Raw genomic sequence first — 12500 nt, 5'->3', positions numbered from 1 at the left:
GGCTTCTGGAGGAGGAGCGGGAGCTGGAGAGAGCGCAGTGAAGTCCAACTACACCATCCCGGAGAGTCTGCGTGTGCCAGACGACGCCAGCGATGCCGAAAGCATCTGTGACAGCCCTCCGCTGCAGGAGTTCCTGCTCACCGCCGCCGATATCCTCGATCTCAGGCTGCCCACTAAACTAGTGGTACTCGGGTCAGTAGAGGCTTACACACTGCTGAGAAACGGCATGTGGCTTTCAATGGGGTTCTGTCTAGGGATGCGCGATATATCGGTAACGGCCCGATATAATAAAGCCGATAAATAATGGATTATTTCCTTCAGCTGAGACACTTTACATGCGCACTGTTCAACATGATGGTTTTGAATTGCTTGAAATATGATTGGAATCACTTCAAAAAGGAAAAGTGCAGTGCAAGTCTGTCATATCGGCTACATAAAATTATAATGAGAACATCATTATAATTGTGTGTTTGGGAGATGGCTTTCAATGATGAGACTTTTGTTTTTGTAATGAGGCTCTTAAAAATTATATAAAAATTTGGATTTAGATTTATCGGCCAATATATCGGTTATCGGCTTTCAAATATAAAGAATTATCGGTTATCGGTATCGGCCAAAATTTTCATATCGGTGCATCTCCAGTTCTATCCATAAACTCTATCCATAAACTATATAGTTTATGGATAGAGTTTGTGGATAGAACTAGGGATGCACTGATATGAAATTTTTTTTTTTTTTTAAATGCATATAAATATATATATATATGTGTATGTATGTACAGTGCTATGCATAAGTGAATACACCCATGCTAAAGTTGACTAAAAAGAGGAATAAAAAATCATATTTGGGAAATTGAACTTAATGCCTTAATTTAAAAAATTAGGAAAAATCCAACCTTTAAGGACACCAATTTTCTGTGTGAATGAATAATGTATCGTAAATAAATAAATGTTCTTCCTTAAAATACAGGGTGCATAAGTCTGGACACCCCTATGTTAAATTCCCATAGAGGCAGGCAGATTTTTATTTTTAAGTATTTTTTTAATATTTTTTTTTAGGATACTATGCATCCTGATAAAGTTCCCTTGGCCTTTGGAATTAAAATAGCCCCACATCATCACATAGCCTTCACCATACCTAGAGATTGGCATGGTTTTTTTTCAGTTAGCCTAAAAGCTAGTTTGATTTGCATTGAGAGATGATCTTATGGAAAGTACCCCATGCCAATCTCTAGGTATGGTGAAGGCTATGTGATGATGTGGGGCTATTTTAATTCCAAAGGCCAAGGGAACTTTATCAGGATGCATAGTATCCTAAATAAAAAATAAAAAAATAAAACTTAAAAATAAAAATCTGCCTGCCTCTATGGGAATTTAACATAGGGGTGTCCAGACTTATGCACCCTGTATTTTAAGGAAGAACATTTATTTATTTACGATACATTATTCATTCACAAAGAAAATTGGTGTCCTTAAAGGTTGGATTTTTCCTAATTTTTTTAATTAAGGCATTAAGTTCAATTTCCAAAATATGATTTTTTATTCCTCTTTTTAGTCAACTTTAGCATGGGTGTATTCACTTATGCATTGCACTGTATCTGTGTGTGTATGTGAACATACTATACTATACTATACTATATATATATATATATATATATATATATATTTCTTTTTTTTTATATATATATAATTATTTCATTGAATTTATATAATTAATTGAATCATAATATATATAGTTATGCAAATATAAAATCACTCACACTGTTATATAATCTTTTTTATATAATCTCTCATCTACATCAGCATTTTCACACATAACTGCTGTTTAACAGGCTGTGCTTCGACTGCCGCCACATCACAGCAGTTTCACACTGTATTTAAGATAACAGCAGTGAATTATTCCCTCATGATGCGTGTTCATTGCCCTCGCGCAGCTCGTACCAGGAGTCGGACAGTAAAGTGACGGCCGACGGGGTGGTGGGACTGACGCGAGCGTTCCTGGCCGCTGGAGCTCAGTGTGTGCTGGTGTCTCTGTGGCCGGTTCCCATCGCAGCCTCCAAGATGTTCATCCACTCGTTCTACAGCGCTCTTCTCAACGGCACCAAAGCCAGCGCGGCCCTCGCAGACGCCATGAAGACCGTGCAGAGCAGCAAACAGTTCTCGCACCCCTCCAACTGGGCCGGTACGTTCCCAGTGCCAAGTTTATTAAGGTTTCTTTGCCTCAATGTCTGCCCAAACTTGAGTAAACGTCACAGGGTAACTCAGAACATCTGATTCTTCATCACTGAAGCAATTTATGGAAAATCTTTCAGCAACAACTTGATTTCCTTGTGCTTGATTTCAATGATTAATTCAGATGGTTAGCTTAATAACCTATACAGAGAAAATATATAAATATGAGTCACTTCACACAGCATTGAGATCAATGTGCATTGTGCACAGTATACAAATGTCCTGTATGCATTAAACATATTACTACATTTGCAAAAATGTGCTGTATATAAGCAAATCTGTGTGGTGTGGACTGAAAATCTACAGGCACAGTGATGTTGTGTAGCGCACTACTGCTGTTTTAGGCAGTGTTGAGTATATACGGCACGGTTTAAGGTTTGTTTGCTGTACTCGTCCGCAGGCTTTATGCTGATTGGCTGTGACGTGAAACTGAACAGCCCGTCATCTCTGATTGGTCAGGCTCTGGCTGAGATCCTGCAGTATCCGGACAAAGCCAGAGATGCCCTGAGGGTTCTGCTTCACCTGGTGAGAAACACACTCCATCTTTACCACAACACACACTTATTAAGAATAAATATACAGCATATACTATATTTATATCCCATCTATCTATCTATCTATCTATCTATCTATCTATCTATCTATCTATCTATCTATCTATCTATCTATCTATCTATCTATCTATATCTGTGTCTGTTATTTATTATTTCAATTATTTATTTTGATCAATGTGAATTAAGTGTTAAATGCAAGAATTATATCCATTTAGTAGTATATAATTGTGTGTATATAGATGTATTGTCTATATTATTTGTATATATTTCAGTTGTTTTTAATTGCTATTATTTTAATTATTGTAATTGAAATATATAGTACATTTTATGTGCTTTTAATAATTATATTTAATTTTATATACAGGGTGCCTGTAGTATGTATATAGCATATACTATCCATATAGTACTATACAAGGTACTATATATAAAATGTGTGTATTATATACATCATGTTGTTTTAATTGCTATTATATAAATTATTGTAATTATTATTTTAATATTTTATAATAGTACATTTTATGTGCAGTAATTAAATTAAATTTTACATACAATGTGTATATAGTAATATAGAAGTATATTTAACACTTTATTTTTACAGAAAAAAATTCAGATTAATCTAGTTCATTTTTTTAATCGATTGACAGCACTAGTTATTATATATATATATATATATATATATATATATATATATATATATATATATAAGAGATCTGACATATATATATAAGAATATATATAAGAGATATATATATATAAGAGATATATATTTATATATATAAATGCATCTGACCTGGTGTTGTACAGACAGCTGAACTGTGTGTGTGTGTGTGTGTGTGTGTGTGTGTGTGTGTGTGTGTGTGTGTGTGTGTGTGTGTGTGTGTGTGTGTGTGTGTGTGTGTGTGTGTGTGTGTGTGTGTGTGTGTGTGTGTGTGTGTGTGTGTGTGTGTGTGTGTGTGTGTGTGTGTGTGTGTCCCCCTCAGGTGGAGAAGTCTCTCCAGCGCATCCAGAACGGCCAGAGGAACTCCATGTACACGTCTCAGCAGAGCGTGGAGAATAAGGTGTGCGGCGTCCCGGGCTGGCAGGCTCTCCTGACGGCGGTGGGCTTCAGACTGGACTCGGCTGGAACGGGACTCCCCGCTGCGGTCTTCTTCCCCACCGCTGACCCGGGAGACCGACTGCAGCAGTGCAGCACCACACTACAGTCCCTGCTGGGTAACACACACTGGCCTTCTCTAGCGTACAGCAAGTGTGTGAGGGAAAATCAGATCACACCGAACGCTCTTTGGACTGATGCATATTGCACTCACAAAAAGGGCAAAAAACAAACAAACTTCACCTTAATTTTAGGCCTGTGCAACGATGAATCACAATTAACCGCATGCTAATATATATATATAATATATGAATATACTTTAAATGTATAAATAACACATTTTTCTTAAATATATACATGCATATGTGTGTATTTATATATACAAAAACACATTCTAAATACACACACACATCCATGTATATATTTAAGAAATATTTGCATGTATATCCTGTATATATATTTATATTATATATAAATATACTGTAAATATTTTATGCATAAATAACAAATGTTTCTTAAATATATACATGCATGTGTGTGTATTTATATATACAAAATAATTATACACAGTACACACACATATACTGTATTATGTAAGCACAAACGCATCCATAAATCGCATCCAAAATAAAAGTTTGTGTTTACATAATATATGTGTGTACTGTGTAAAATTATTTTGTATATATAAATACACACACACATGCATGTATATATTTATGTTATACAAAAATATACTGTAAATATTTTATGTAAATAATAACACATTTTTCTTATATATATCCATGCATATGTGTGTATTCATATATACAAAATAATTATGCACAGTACACACACATATATTATGTAAACACAAACTTTTATTTTGGATGCGATTAATCGTTGCACAGCCCTACTTTGTTTCTATAGAGCTTTAGACAATACAGATTGTTTCAAGGCAGCATTACAGTGATAAATAGGAAAATATTGATCAATAATGCAGAATTAAATCCAACTTTAAAGCAGCTCTAAAAAAGACAGTGTCTTTATCTTTGTTTGCAATGTGCAATGGCCAAACAAGCCAGACTAGGGTTGTGTAAATGTGTAAATTCTCACTTGTTTGCCATTAGAATAGCTTGACGTGACTTCTTCGTCGTTCGTGTCCACAGGTTTGCCTCCTCCAGCTCTGCAGGCGTTGTGTAAACTGATCACGGCGTCAGAAACCGGAGAACAGCTCATCAACCGGGTGAGACGTCACACACACAGATCAGACACTCTGCTTTACTGTCCCGCGCTCGTGCACGTACTGTAACTACACTGCTGTGTTATTGAGATGCTCGTGTTTGCTTTTTAACACTCTTCTTTCCTTCTCTTTTCCTAAACGTTTTCCACTAAAGGCTGTTAAAAATGTAGTGGGAATGGTAAGTGCTTCAATAGCTAACTCTACACTAACACACTACTGATACTAATCAGATAGTGCTCTTGTGTATTGGACGTCATTAGACGTGAGATTTGGTGTGTGTTTTCCCGCAGCTCCATCAGGTGTTGGTGCAGCTCCAGTCTGGAGAGAAGGAGCAGGATTTCTCTCTCGCTCCCATTCAGGTGTCCATCAGTGTGCAGCTCTGGAGACTCCCCGGCTGTCACGAGTTCCTCGCCGCTCTGGGTAAGAGAAGATCCAGGACACCAGCACTAACTCTCTCTCTCTCTCTCTCAAAAATCGTGGGTTTTTAGTGGTTCCCATATCTCGCTGCCATACAGAGCAATTGGTTCAGTTATTGCTTTTAGGATTTTTAGCCATGCAGGTTTGAATTTCATGTTGAATATTATTTTGTATCATGTAGAAGACCCTTATTGCTTATTTCTTTTGTTTTAATAAAGTTTTGTTAAGCCTCTCTCTCTCTCTCTCTCTCTTTTGCTCTCTCTCAGGGTTTGACCTGTGTGAGGTGGGTCAGGAGGAGGTGGTGTTGAAGACGGGTAAACAGGCCAACCGTCGCACCATGCACTTTGCCCTGCAGTCGCTGCTGGCGCTGTTTGGTGAGTGTCACTTCACCCTCAGTGTTCATCGCATCAACAAACATTTAGGAATTTAATTAGTAAAGTTTTTATTACTAAAAATAATAATACATTTTATTCTATCCTCCATCCATCCATCCATCTATCTACAGTATCTATGTGTGTGTGTGTGTGTGTGTGTGTGCATGTGTATATGTATTACACATTCATAAAAAAAAAGTATGTTATATGTTTATAGGCAAGTTAAGTTTGTTTTTAAAGCACATTTTTGTCAAAACACAATAACTATGACTAAAACAAAAAATGCATATAAAAAAATCTATATTTTCATCATATCTGTTCATATATCATATCTGTTGCATTACTAATACAAATATGCAATTAAAAAAAAAATTGAATTCATAACATTAATCTAATTACATAAATAATCACGACTACTCTTTTTACCACTTACAACATTTCTATATCTATACATCCTTAAATGTAATCACAAATAGTTATGTATGCATAACATACAATTATATTTCTGAGTATATTTCTGAAATATTAATTATATTTCAGAGTACAAATTTTATATATATATATATATATATACAATATTGGTAAAATGTACTATTTTAATTATATAATGTATAATATTAATAATATTATAATAGTCTTTCATGAGATACAAATAATTATATAAATAATCACTATTAATATTTTTGCTGCCAATAAAATGTATAAATATTTACACTCTTAAAGGAATAGTTCACGTAAAAATTTAAAATATCCAATAATTTGCTCATACAAAAAGCCTCAAGCCATTCTAGGTGTATACAGTATGACTTTCTTCTTTCAGCCAAACACAATCGGAGTTATAATAAAAAAGTATCCTGGCTCTTCCAAGCTTTATAATGGGAATGAATGGTACCTCAGGCGTATGCGAGTCTAGTTCCGGCGGGTGACGTAAGACGTATGATGTAGGCGTAGCATAAGCTTATGTGAGAATTGATGAACAGAGAAGTGCAGAGGATAGAGCAAAACCAAACGTTGGTCACAAATTAGAAGTCTAAAACGAACAGTTTTAAAGAAAAATGTTGGAGGATTTGGATAGAAGAGAAGAAGAGCTGGGTCAGGTCAGAGGTCACTCTTCCGTCAGAACTCGACTCTCTCGTGAACGTGTACGGCTGTTGGCGGAAGCCGGTGATTATAGTCTATAAAGTTTTAAATATGGATATTTCTCTTACAAAAAGCATTTATTCACCCACTAGTGTCGTATGCACTTTTTTGGAGCTTTAAAAACTCTATTCAATGTAATTTACAAAGCTGGGAGGAGCCAGGATATTATTTAATATAACTCTGATTGTGTTCGGCTGAAAGAAGAACGTCACGTACACCTGGGATGACTTGAGGAGTGAGTAAATCATGGGATAATTTTCATTTTTGGGTGAACTATTGCTTTAAAAATACAGATATCAAATGCCATGTTCCAACATCTGACTTCTTAATAACTCTTACTTTAAATGGTTTAATGTTTCCTTCAGACTCTACCGAGCTTCCGAAGCGTCTGAGTCTGGACAGTTCCTCATCTCTGGAGTCGCTGGCCTCGGCACAGTCCGTGTCCCACCAGCTGCCCATGGGATACCCCAACCCTCCCTTCTCCCCTCCGTGCCCCGACAGCCTGGCCTCGGACGCCATCTCCGTCTACAGCCTGAGCTCCATCGCCTCCTCCATGAGCTTTCTGTCCCGTCCCGAGGGAGCGTCCGAGTTTATCAGCCAGCGCTCGCGACAGCAGGAACTAGAGCGGCATCGGGGCGGAGCTGGGATTTTCGCGTCCCACAGGCACACGGCAGTGCCACGCAGTCGCTCGTCCCCGCATGGAGCCGTAGGAGGACATGAAGACGAAGAGTATGAGGGGTACAGTATCATCAGCAGTGAGCCGTTGGGAAGCCAATGTGATACGCTTCCCCGTCCCGCGAACCACAGGAACCATCGGGGCGCGGCGCGAGGCGGAGCCGGCAGGGGTTACGCGGTATCCGTGTCCTCCAGGGGAAGCGTAAGCACCCCGACATCCCCTGTCAAAACCACCCTTGTTCCCAGTCCCAACTCCCCGTTCCAGAAGGTCGGGAAGGTGAGCAGCTCCGACACGGGCGAGTCCGATCAGTCGAGCACGGAGACGGACAGCACTGTGAAATCCCAAGAGGAGCGTACGTCCGGAGCGCCGTTGGATCCGCAGGAACTCGCACAGAAGATCCTCGAAGAGACGCAAAGCCACATGCGGGCCGTCGAGACTTTGCAGAGAAGCGTCCCGCTGGGTGACGGGATGAGCAGCGGAGGTCCTCCGACTCCAACCGGAGGCTCTGCTTTCCGTTCCTCGGAGACGAGCGCGTTCAGTCGGCCTAGTAGCAGAGCTAGCATCAAGGCTCAATCGTCTCCGCTCTCGACCCGCCCCAAACCGCCTTCCCGTACCTCCTCCCTTCAGAAGATCAGCTCGGGATACAACAGCCCTGCCACTTCCGAAACGTCCCTGAAGGAAGGCAGTCAACCGTCGCCTACTTCCGAGAGTCACGCGCAGTTTAAACTCAAGTATCCCAGCTCGCCGTATAGCGGACACATCTCTCGCTCGCCCAGTAATGTCTCGCCCAGCTCGGGACACCAGTCGCCCGCCGGGAGCGCTCCCTCTCCGGCGCTGTCCTACTCCTCGACGGGTTCGACTCGCTCCAGTCCGGCGGACGCCCCGGATATCGACCGACTCAAACTCGCCGCCATTGATGAGAAAGTCCAAGCGATCCACAATCTCAAGACCTTCTGGGCCAACGCGACCCAACAGCAGCACTCGGGACCGATGCGGGTGCTCCGCGGCGGGAAACTGAGCACCGCTAAACGAGACGTCCTGGGTCTTTTAAACCTCTCGCCTCGGCATGGAGTGACGGGTCAGGATTCGTCCGGTCAGGATGTGGCGCTCGAACACAGAAATCCACCAAACGGTCACCGCAAAATCGACCCGAAGAGAGTCGCGCCTTCTCCGACGGCTTCCACCGGTTCCAGTCCCGGTTCGCATTCGATCCGACTGCCTACGGGGAACGGGTACAAGTTCCTCTCGCCGGGACGGTTCTTCCCTTCGTCTAAATGTTGAGATTCTCTTGATAAAGGAGTATTTGGAGTATTTATAACTCTTGAAAACAGTGAAAAGGACAGTCTGGGTTAGGAAGTGCACATTCCACGAAGCCTCAAACTGCCTACTGTTTTATTTCCCGTGCAGAGAGCATATAATCCTTATGCTTCCACCGACACTGTAAAGGACCGTTTATATATGCAGACTGATCTTAGACCTGCGCAAGGCATGTCAGATAAAAAAAAAAAAAGAGATTATACCAAAATGGTATTTCAACAAAAAGACAAAAAGGCTCGCTGTTTGTGTTAGTGAATATGATGCGGCTTTGACTGGTTTATTTCTTCTTTTTTTTTTTTTTTATATAATTATTGTTATTGTTATTATTATTATTATTATTATTATTATTATGGATGGTAATTGTTATTACAGTTATTTGTTTTGTAAATTAAAATCAACGTTTTGCAATCAGTATTATACGTTTTTATATTGTTAAAGAAGCAAATCATGCACAAAAAAAGTTGAAAAAAAACATTTTCATATTTTTATTGAGATGGTGACGATGCACCTGACCCGACTTCTGTGTGAATTGAGTGTCAGTATTACAGCATGGGTTTCTCTTGCTCTCCAGTGATTCAATGTCTTTTTAACAGAGATTTTGTATATGTGGACTCTCATCCAGACATATCCCAGTCATTTCTCAGCAAAATGGTCTCAATAAAAAGTTTAATTTACCCTTGTGGTGGTCTGCTATTCATTTCTTCACCTGCATATTATATCTTCATAAATAAAACAAGAAAATTGTACTGTTATATTCTTTGCAGAAAGAAAATTAGGCCTATTTTTAAAACATTTATTTTGCATTGCTTGACAATTGGCATTCTTGTTACACATATTTAAAGTCCCCCTGTGGTGAAAATCAAGCTTTTAATGTTGTTTATGTGTCTGTGTGGTGTTTTTAATATGCTTTAAGACAAAGCATGTGTAAATTCATAAGTCGACACCATTGCTGAGTATTTCCTCCTTAAAACTGCAGTGAACCAAAGACAGTCTCAAAAACACACTTTGAAATCGCTGGTGTTTCTGACGTCACAAACTACCTTGTAACCAATCAGATCAACGTGTGATCGTCAACCAGTGGATCTCTGAGCTGAGTGAGTGAGTGGAGGCGGGGCTCATTTGCATATTCATAGAACCGCGCATACTAAATGAAGCAAGGGTGTCGAGTTACATTCAAGCTATTTTAAGGCATGAAGAATTTTTTTCAAGGAAATAACAATTAAATAGGTCATTTTGGTGATCAAAGATGAGTTTTAAGGGATAAAATGATTGACTACAGGGTAACTTTAATTCAAATAAGCATAAATTCAGTACAAATACTTAGTTACAATAATTTATACTAATAAATAGTTACGATAATTTAACTTCTTTCTTTTAATTTTGGAGTTTAGCTGCTATTTGACAGTTTTGAGTTTTATGCATTAACTTCTCATGCATATAATTCAGAACATTACTTTGCCTTAATATGGTGTGATCATGCTGATGATATAAGGGTTCAAAGTAACACAATACAATATCATCTAGGTTTTTTATTTTATTTATTATTATTACTTTTTGATGCCCTGAAACTAAAAATATCAGGGACCCCCTAATATATTTCCAAGTGTAAAAAAAAGACACTTTTATACAGTTTAAAAACAAAAATATTACGTGTAAAATATGGAGAAAATTGTTTTCTATTGTGTCAAGAAAAAAAGTCGGCACACCATGGCTCCAAAAATGTGAAAAATGTAATGGTAGATTCACACACAGGTGGTAACGTGCCGACTTTTTCCCCCTTTTTTATTAATTTCCTTGTTGAGCACCCAATTTGAGACACATTATTGCTTTGCTTTGGATGTGTGTGCGTTGAATCTGATTTTACTGTCATCTTTTTTCTACCCACCATCAAGATGTATAAACCAGCAGAGAAACATAAAATGTTGACTGAAATATTATTTTAAAAAAATATTAAAATTTTCTTTAGAAAGAAGAAAAAGTAATAATGTGAAACTCTGTTGATTGTAACATTTGTTTTATTATTAATGTTTTTATTTGAAAAAATAAAAAAAATTCTGCCATTCTGCAGAATTATTTTTTTCTAAACTTTTTTAAAACTTCAAATAAAAGAAAAGGGTTACACTTTATTTTAAGGTGTCATTGTTACAGTGTAATTATATATTTAAGTACTGAGTAATATTAATTAACAACATGTACTTACTATAGGGTTAGGGTAGCATTAGGGTTTGATTGAGGGTTAGTTGCATGTAATTATGCATAATTTACTGTTATTACTATGGTAAGTACATATATGTAACAAGGACGCTGTAAAATAAAGTGTTACCAAGAAAAGAAGCATATCAAGTCTACACAAAAATAAATAAATAAAAATTGGCTATGACACTATCGCTGTATTTTTTGGAGTTAGGCCTATTCCCTGTTTTTCTTTCAGTACCATGGTATCCCACCAGTCAAACGTTTGGACGCACTTACAGTGGCTGAATATGTATTTTTTTAATGGTTATGATTGTGAAACATTTTGATCTAGAGACTTCTAAATCTAACAGCATTATATTAGCATCCCTGTAGCTCAAACAACAGAGGATAGTGTTAGCAATCGGTTTGATTCGCAGGGAATGCATGAACTGATGAAATGTGTTGAATGCATAAATGTAAATAAACTAATCATATGGAGTGGATAGTGAAGGAAACGCATTATCAAGTGTCCAGCATGCATGTGAACTTCAGTAGTGTTTAAAAGCATCTCAAGGGTATATGAGAAGTTGAAAACATAACAGATTTAGGCCAACACAAATATAGATAGGCTATAATTAAATCACCATTTGTGTACATAATTAAACAGACTCATATGTAGTGGGCTAGATCAGAAGAGCAGTATACAAGAAACAATAGCATAACCATTAAACATTTGGCTGGGTTGCAATAGGAAAAAGAAATCGAAGCACAACACAGGCTGTGATAGGGCGCGGGGAATAGCTTGACGTGTGACGTCAGTCGTGACGTCGGCAGGCCTGCGCGCAGCCGTAACCGGTGTAAAGAAGATGGTGCTCATCAAGGAATAGTAAGTACAAGTATTTTTTTTTTCCACCTCTCCAGGCAAACATTTTATTTGCTTTCGATTTACACATGATAAACGAGTGTCTGCTGGTTCTCGGTCACTTTTTGAGGGGAAAATGTGGACGCGCGGAAGTGGACTCCCGCCCGGGGAACACCGGCTCGCGCATGAGGCCCAGCTTTAGCATGTAGCATTAGCATGCTAGGCTAAACGAAACTACTTGCCATTCATTTTCAACGAGCGGTACGTTAGCACGCGATGCTATTAGCCGTCAAGATTAAACGACACCAAATCTGATGGTTCCCTCACATATACAACGTAATATACATTGATTTTCACCAGTTAATATTTTCAGAAAGTGTCTGACTTGAAAGCAAGCGCATTGATTACAACAATTAATTTCCCTTTATATTATAAACTCGCT

The 12500-nt window shown here is 38.4% G+C and overlaps 2 protein-coding genes across 4 annotated transcripts in view; both read left to right on the top strand.

Moving 5' to 3' along the window:
* ttc28 (tetratricopeptide repeat domain 28) overlaps positions 1-9670 on the top strand; it is a 307380-nt gene extending 297710 nt beyond the window's left edge. For 2 of the 3 annotated variants that reach the window (XM_084400083.1, XM_084400085.1), the window contains 9 exons: positions 1-192; positions 1934-2181; positions 2632-2756; positions 3766-3997; positions 5024-5100; positions 5252-5275; positions 5388-5517; positions 5781-5888; positions 7394-9670. The exon at positions 1-192 is cut by the window's left edge and continues 320 nt beyond it. In XM_084400083.1, coding sequence (XP_084256209.1) covers positions 1-192; positions 1934-2181; positions 2632-2756; positions 3766-3997; positions 5024-5100; positions 5252-5275; positions 5388-5517; positions 5781-5888; positions 7394-8985 — 2728 coding nt within the window. In that variant the 3' untranslated portion in view covers positions 8986-9670. The remainder of the gene's footprint in view (positions 193-1933; positions 2182-2631; positions 2757-3765; positions 3998-5023; positions 5101-5251; positions 5276-5387; positions 5518-5780; positions 5889-7393) is intronic. The other variant, XM_084400084.1, reaches the window with a different exon arrangement.
* Positions 9671-11976: 2306 nt separating this feature from the next.
* The window catches only part of pitpnb (phosphatidylinositol transfer protein, beta), a 28872-nt gene continuing 28348 nt past the window's right edge, over positions 11977-12500 (top strand). The window contains exon 1 of the mRNA XM_084400092.1: positions 11977-12082. Coding sequence (XP_084256218.1) covers positions 12063-12082 — 20 coding nt within the window. The 5' untranslated portion in view covers positions 11977-12062. The remainder of the gene's footprint in view (positions 12083-12500) is intronic.

This window comes from Rutilus rutilus (genome assembly GCF_951802725.1).
Source record: "Rutilus rutilus genome assembly, chromosome: 25".
Classification (NCBI taxonomy): Eukaryota; Metazoa; Chordata; class Actinopteri; order Cypriniformes; family Leuciscidae; genus Rutilus; species Rutilus rutilus.
Note: the sequence above shows the minus strand (reverse complement) of the source record. Positions and strands in the feature narration are given on the sequence as shown.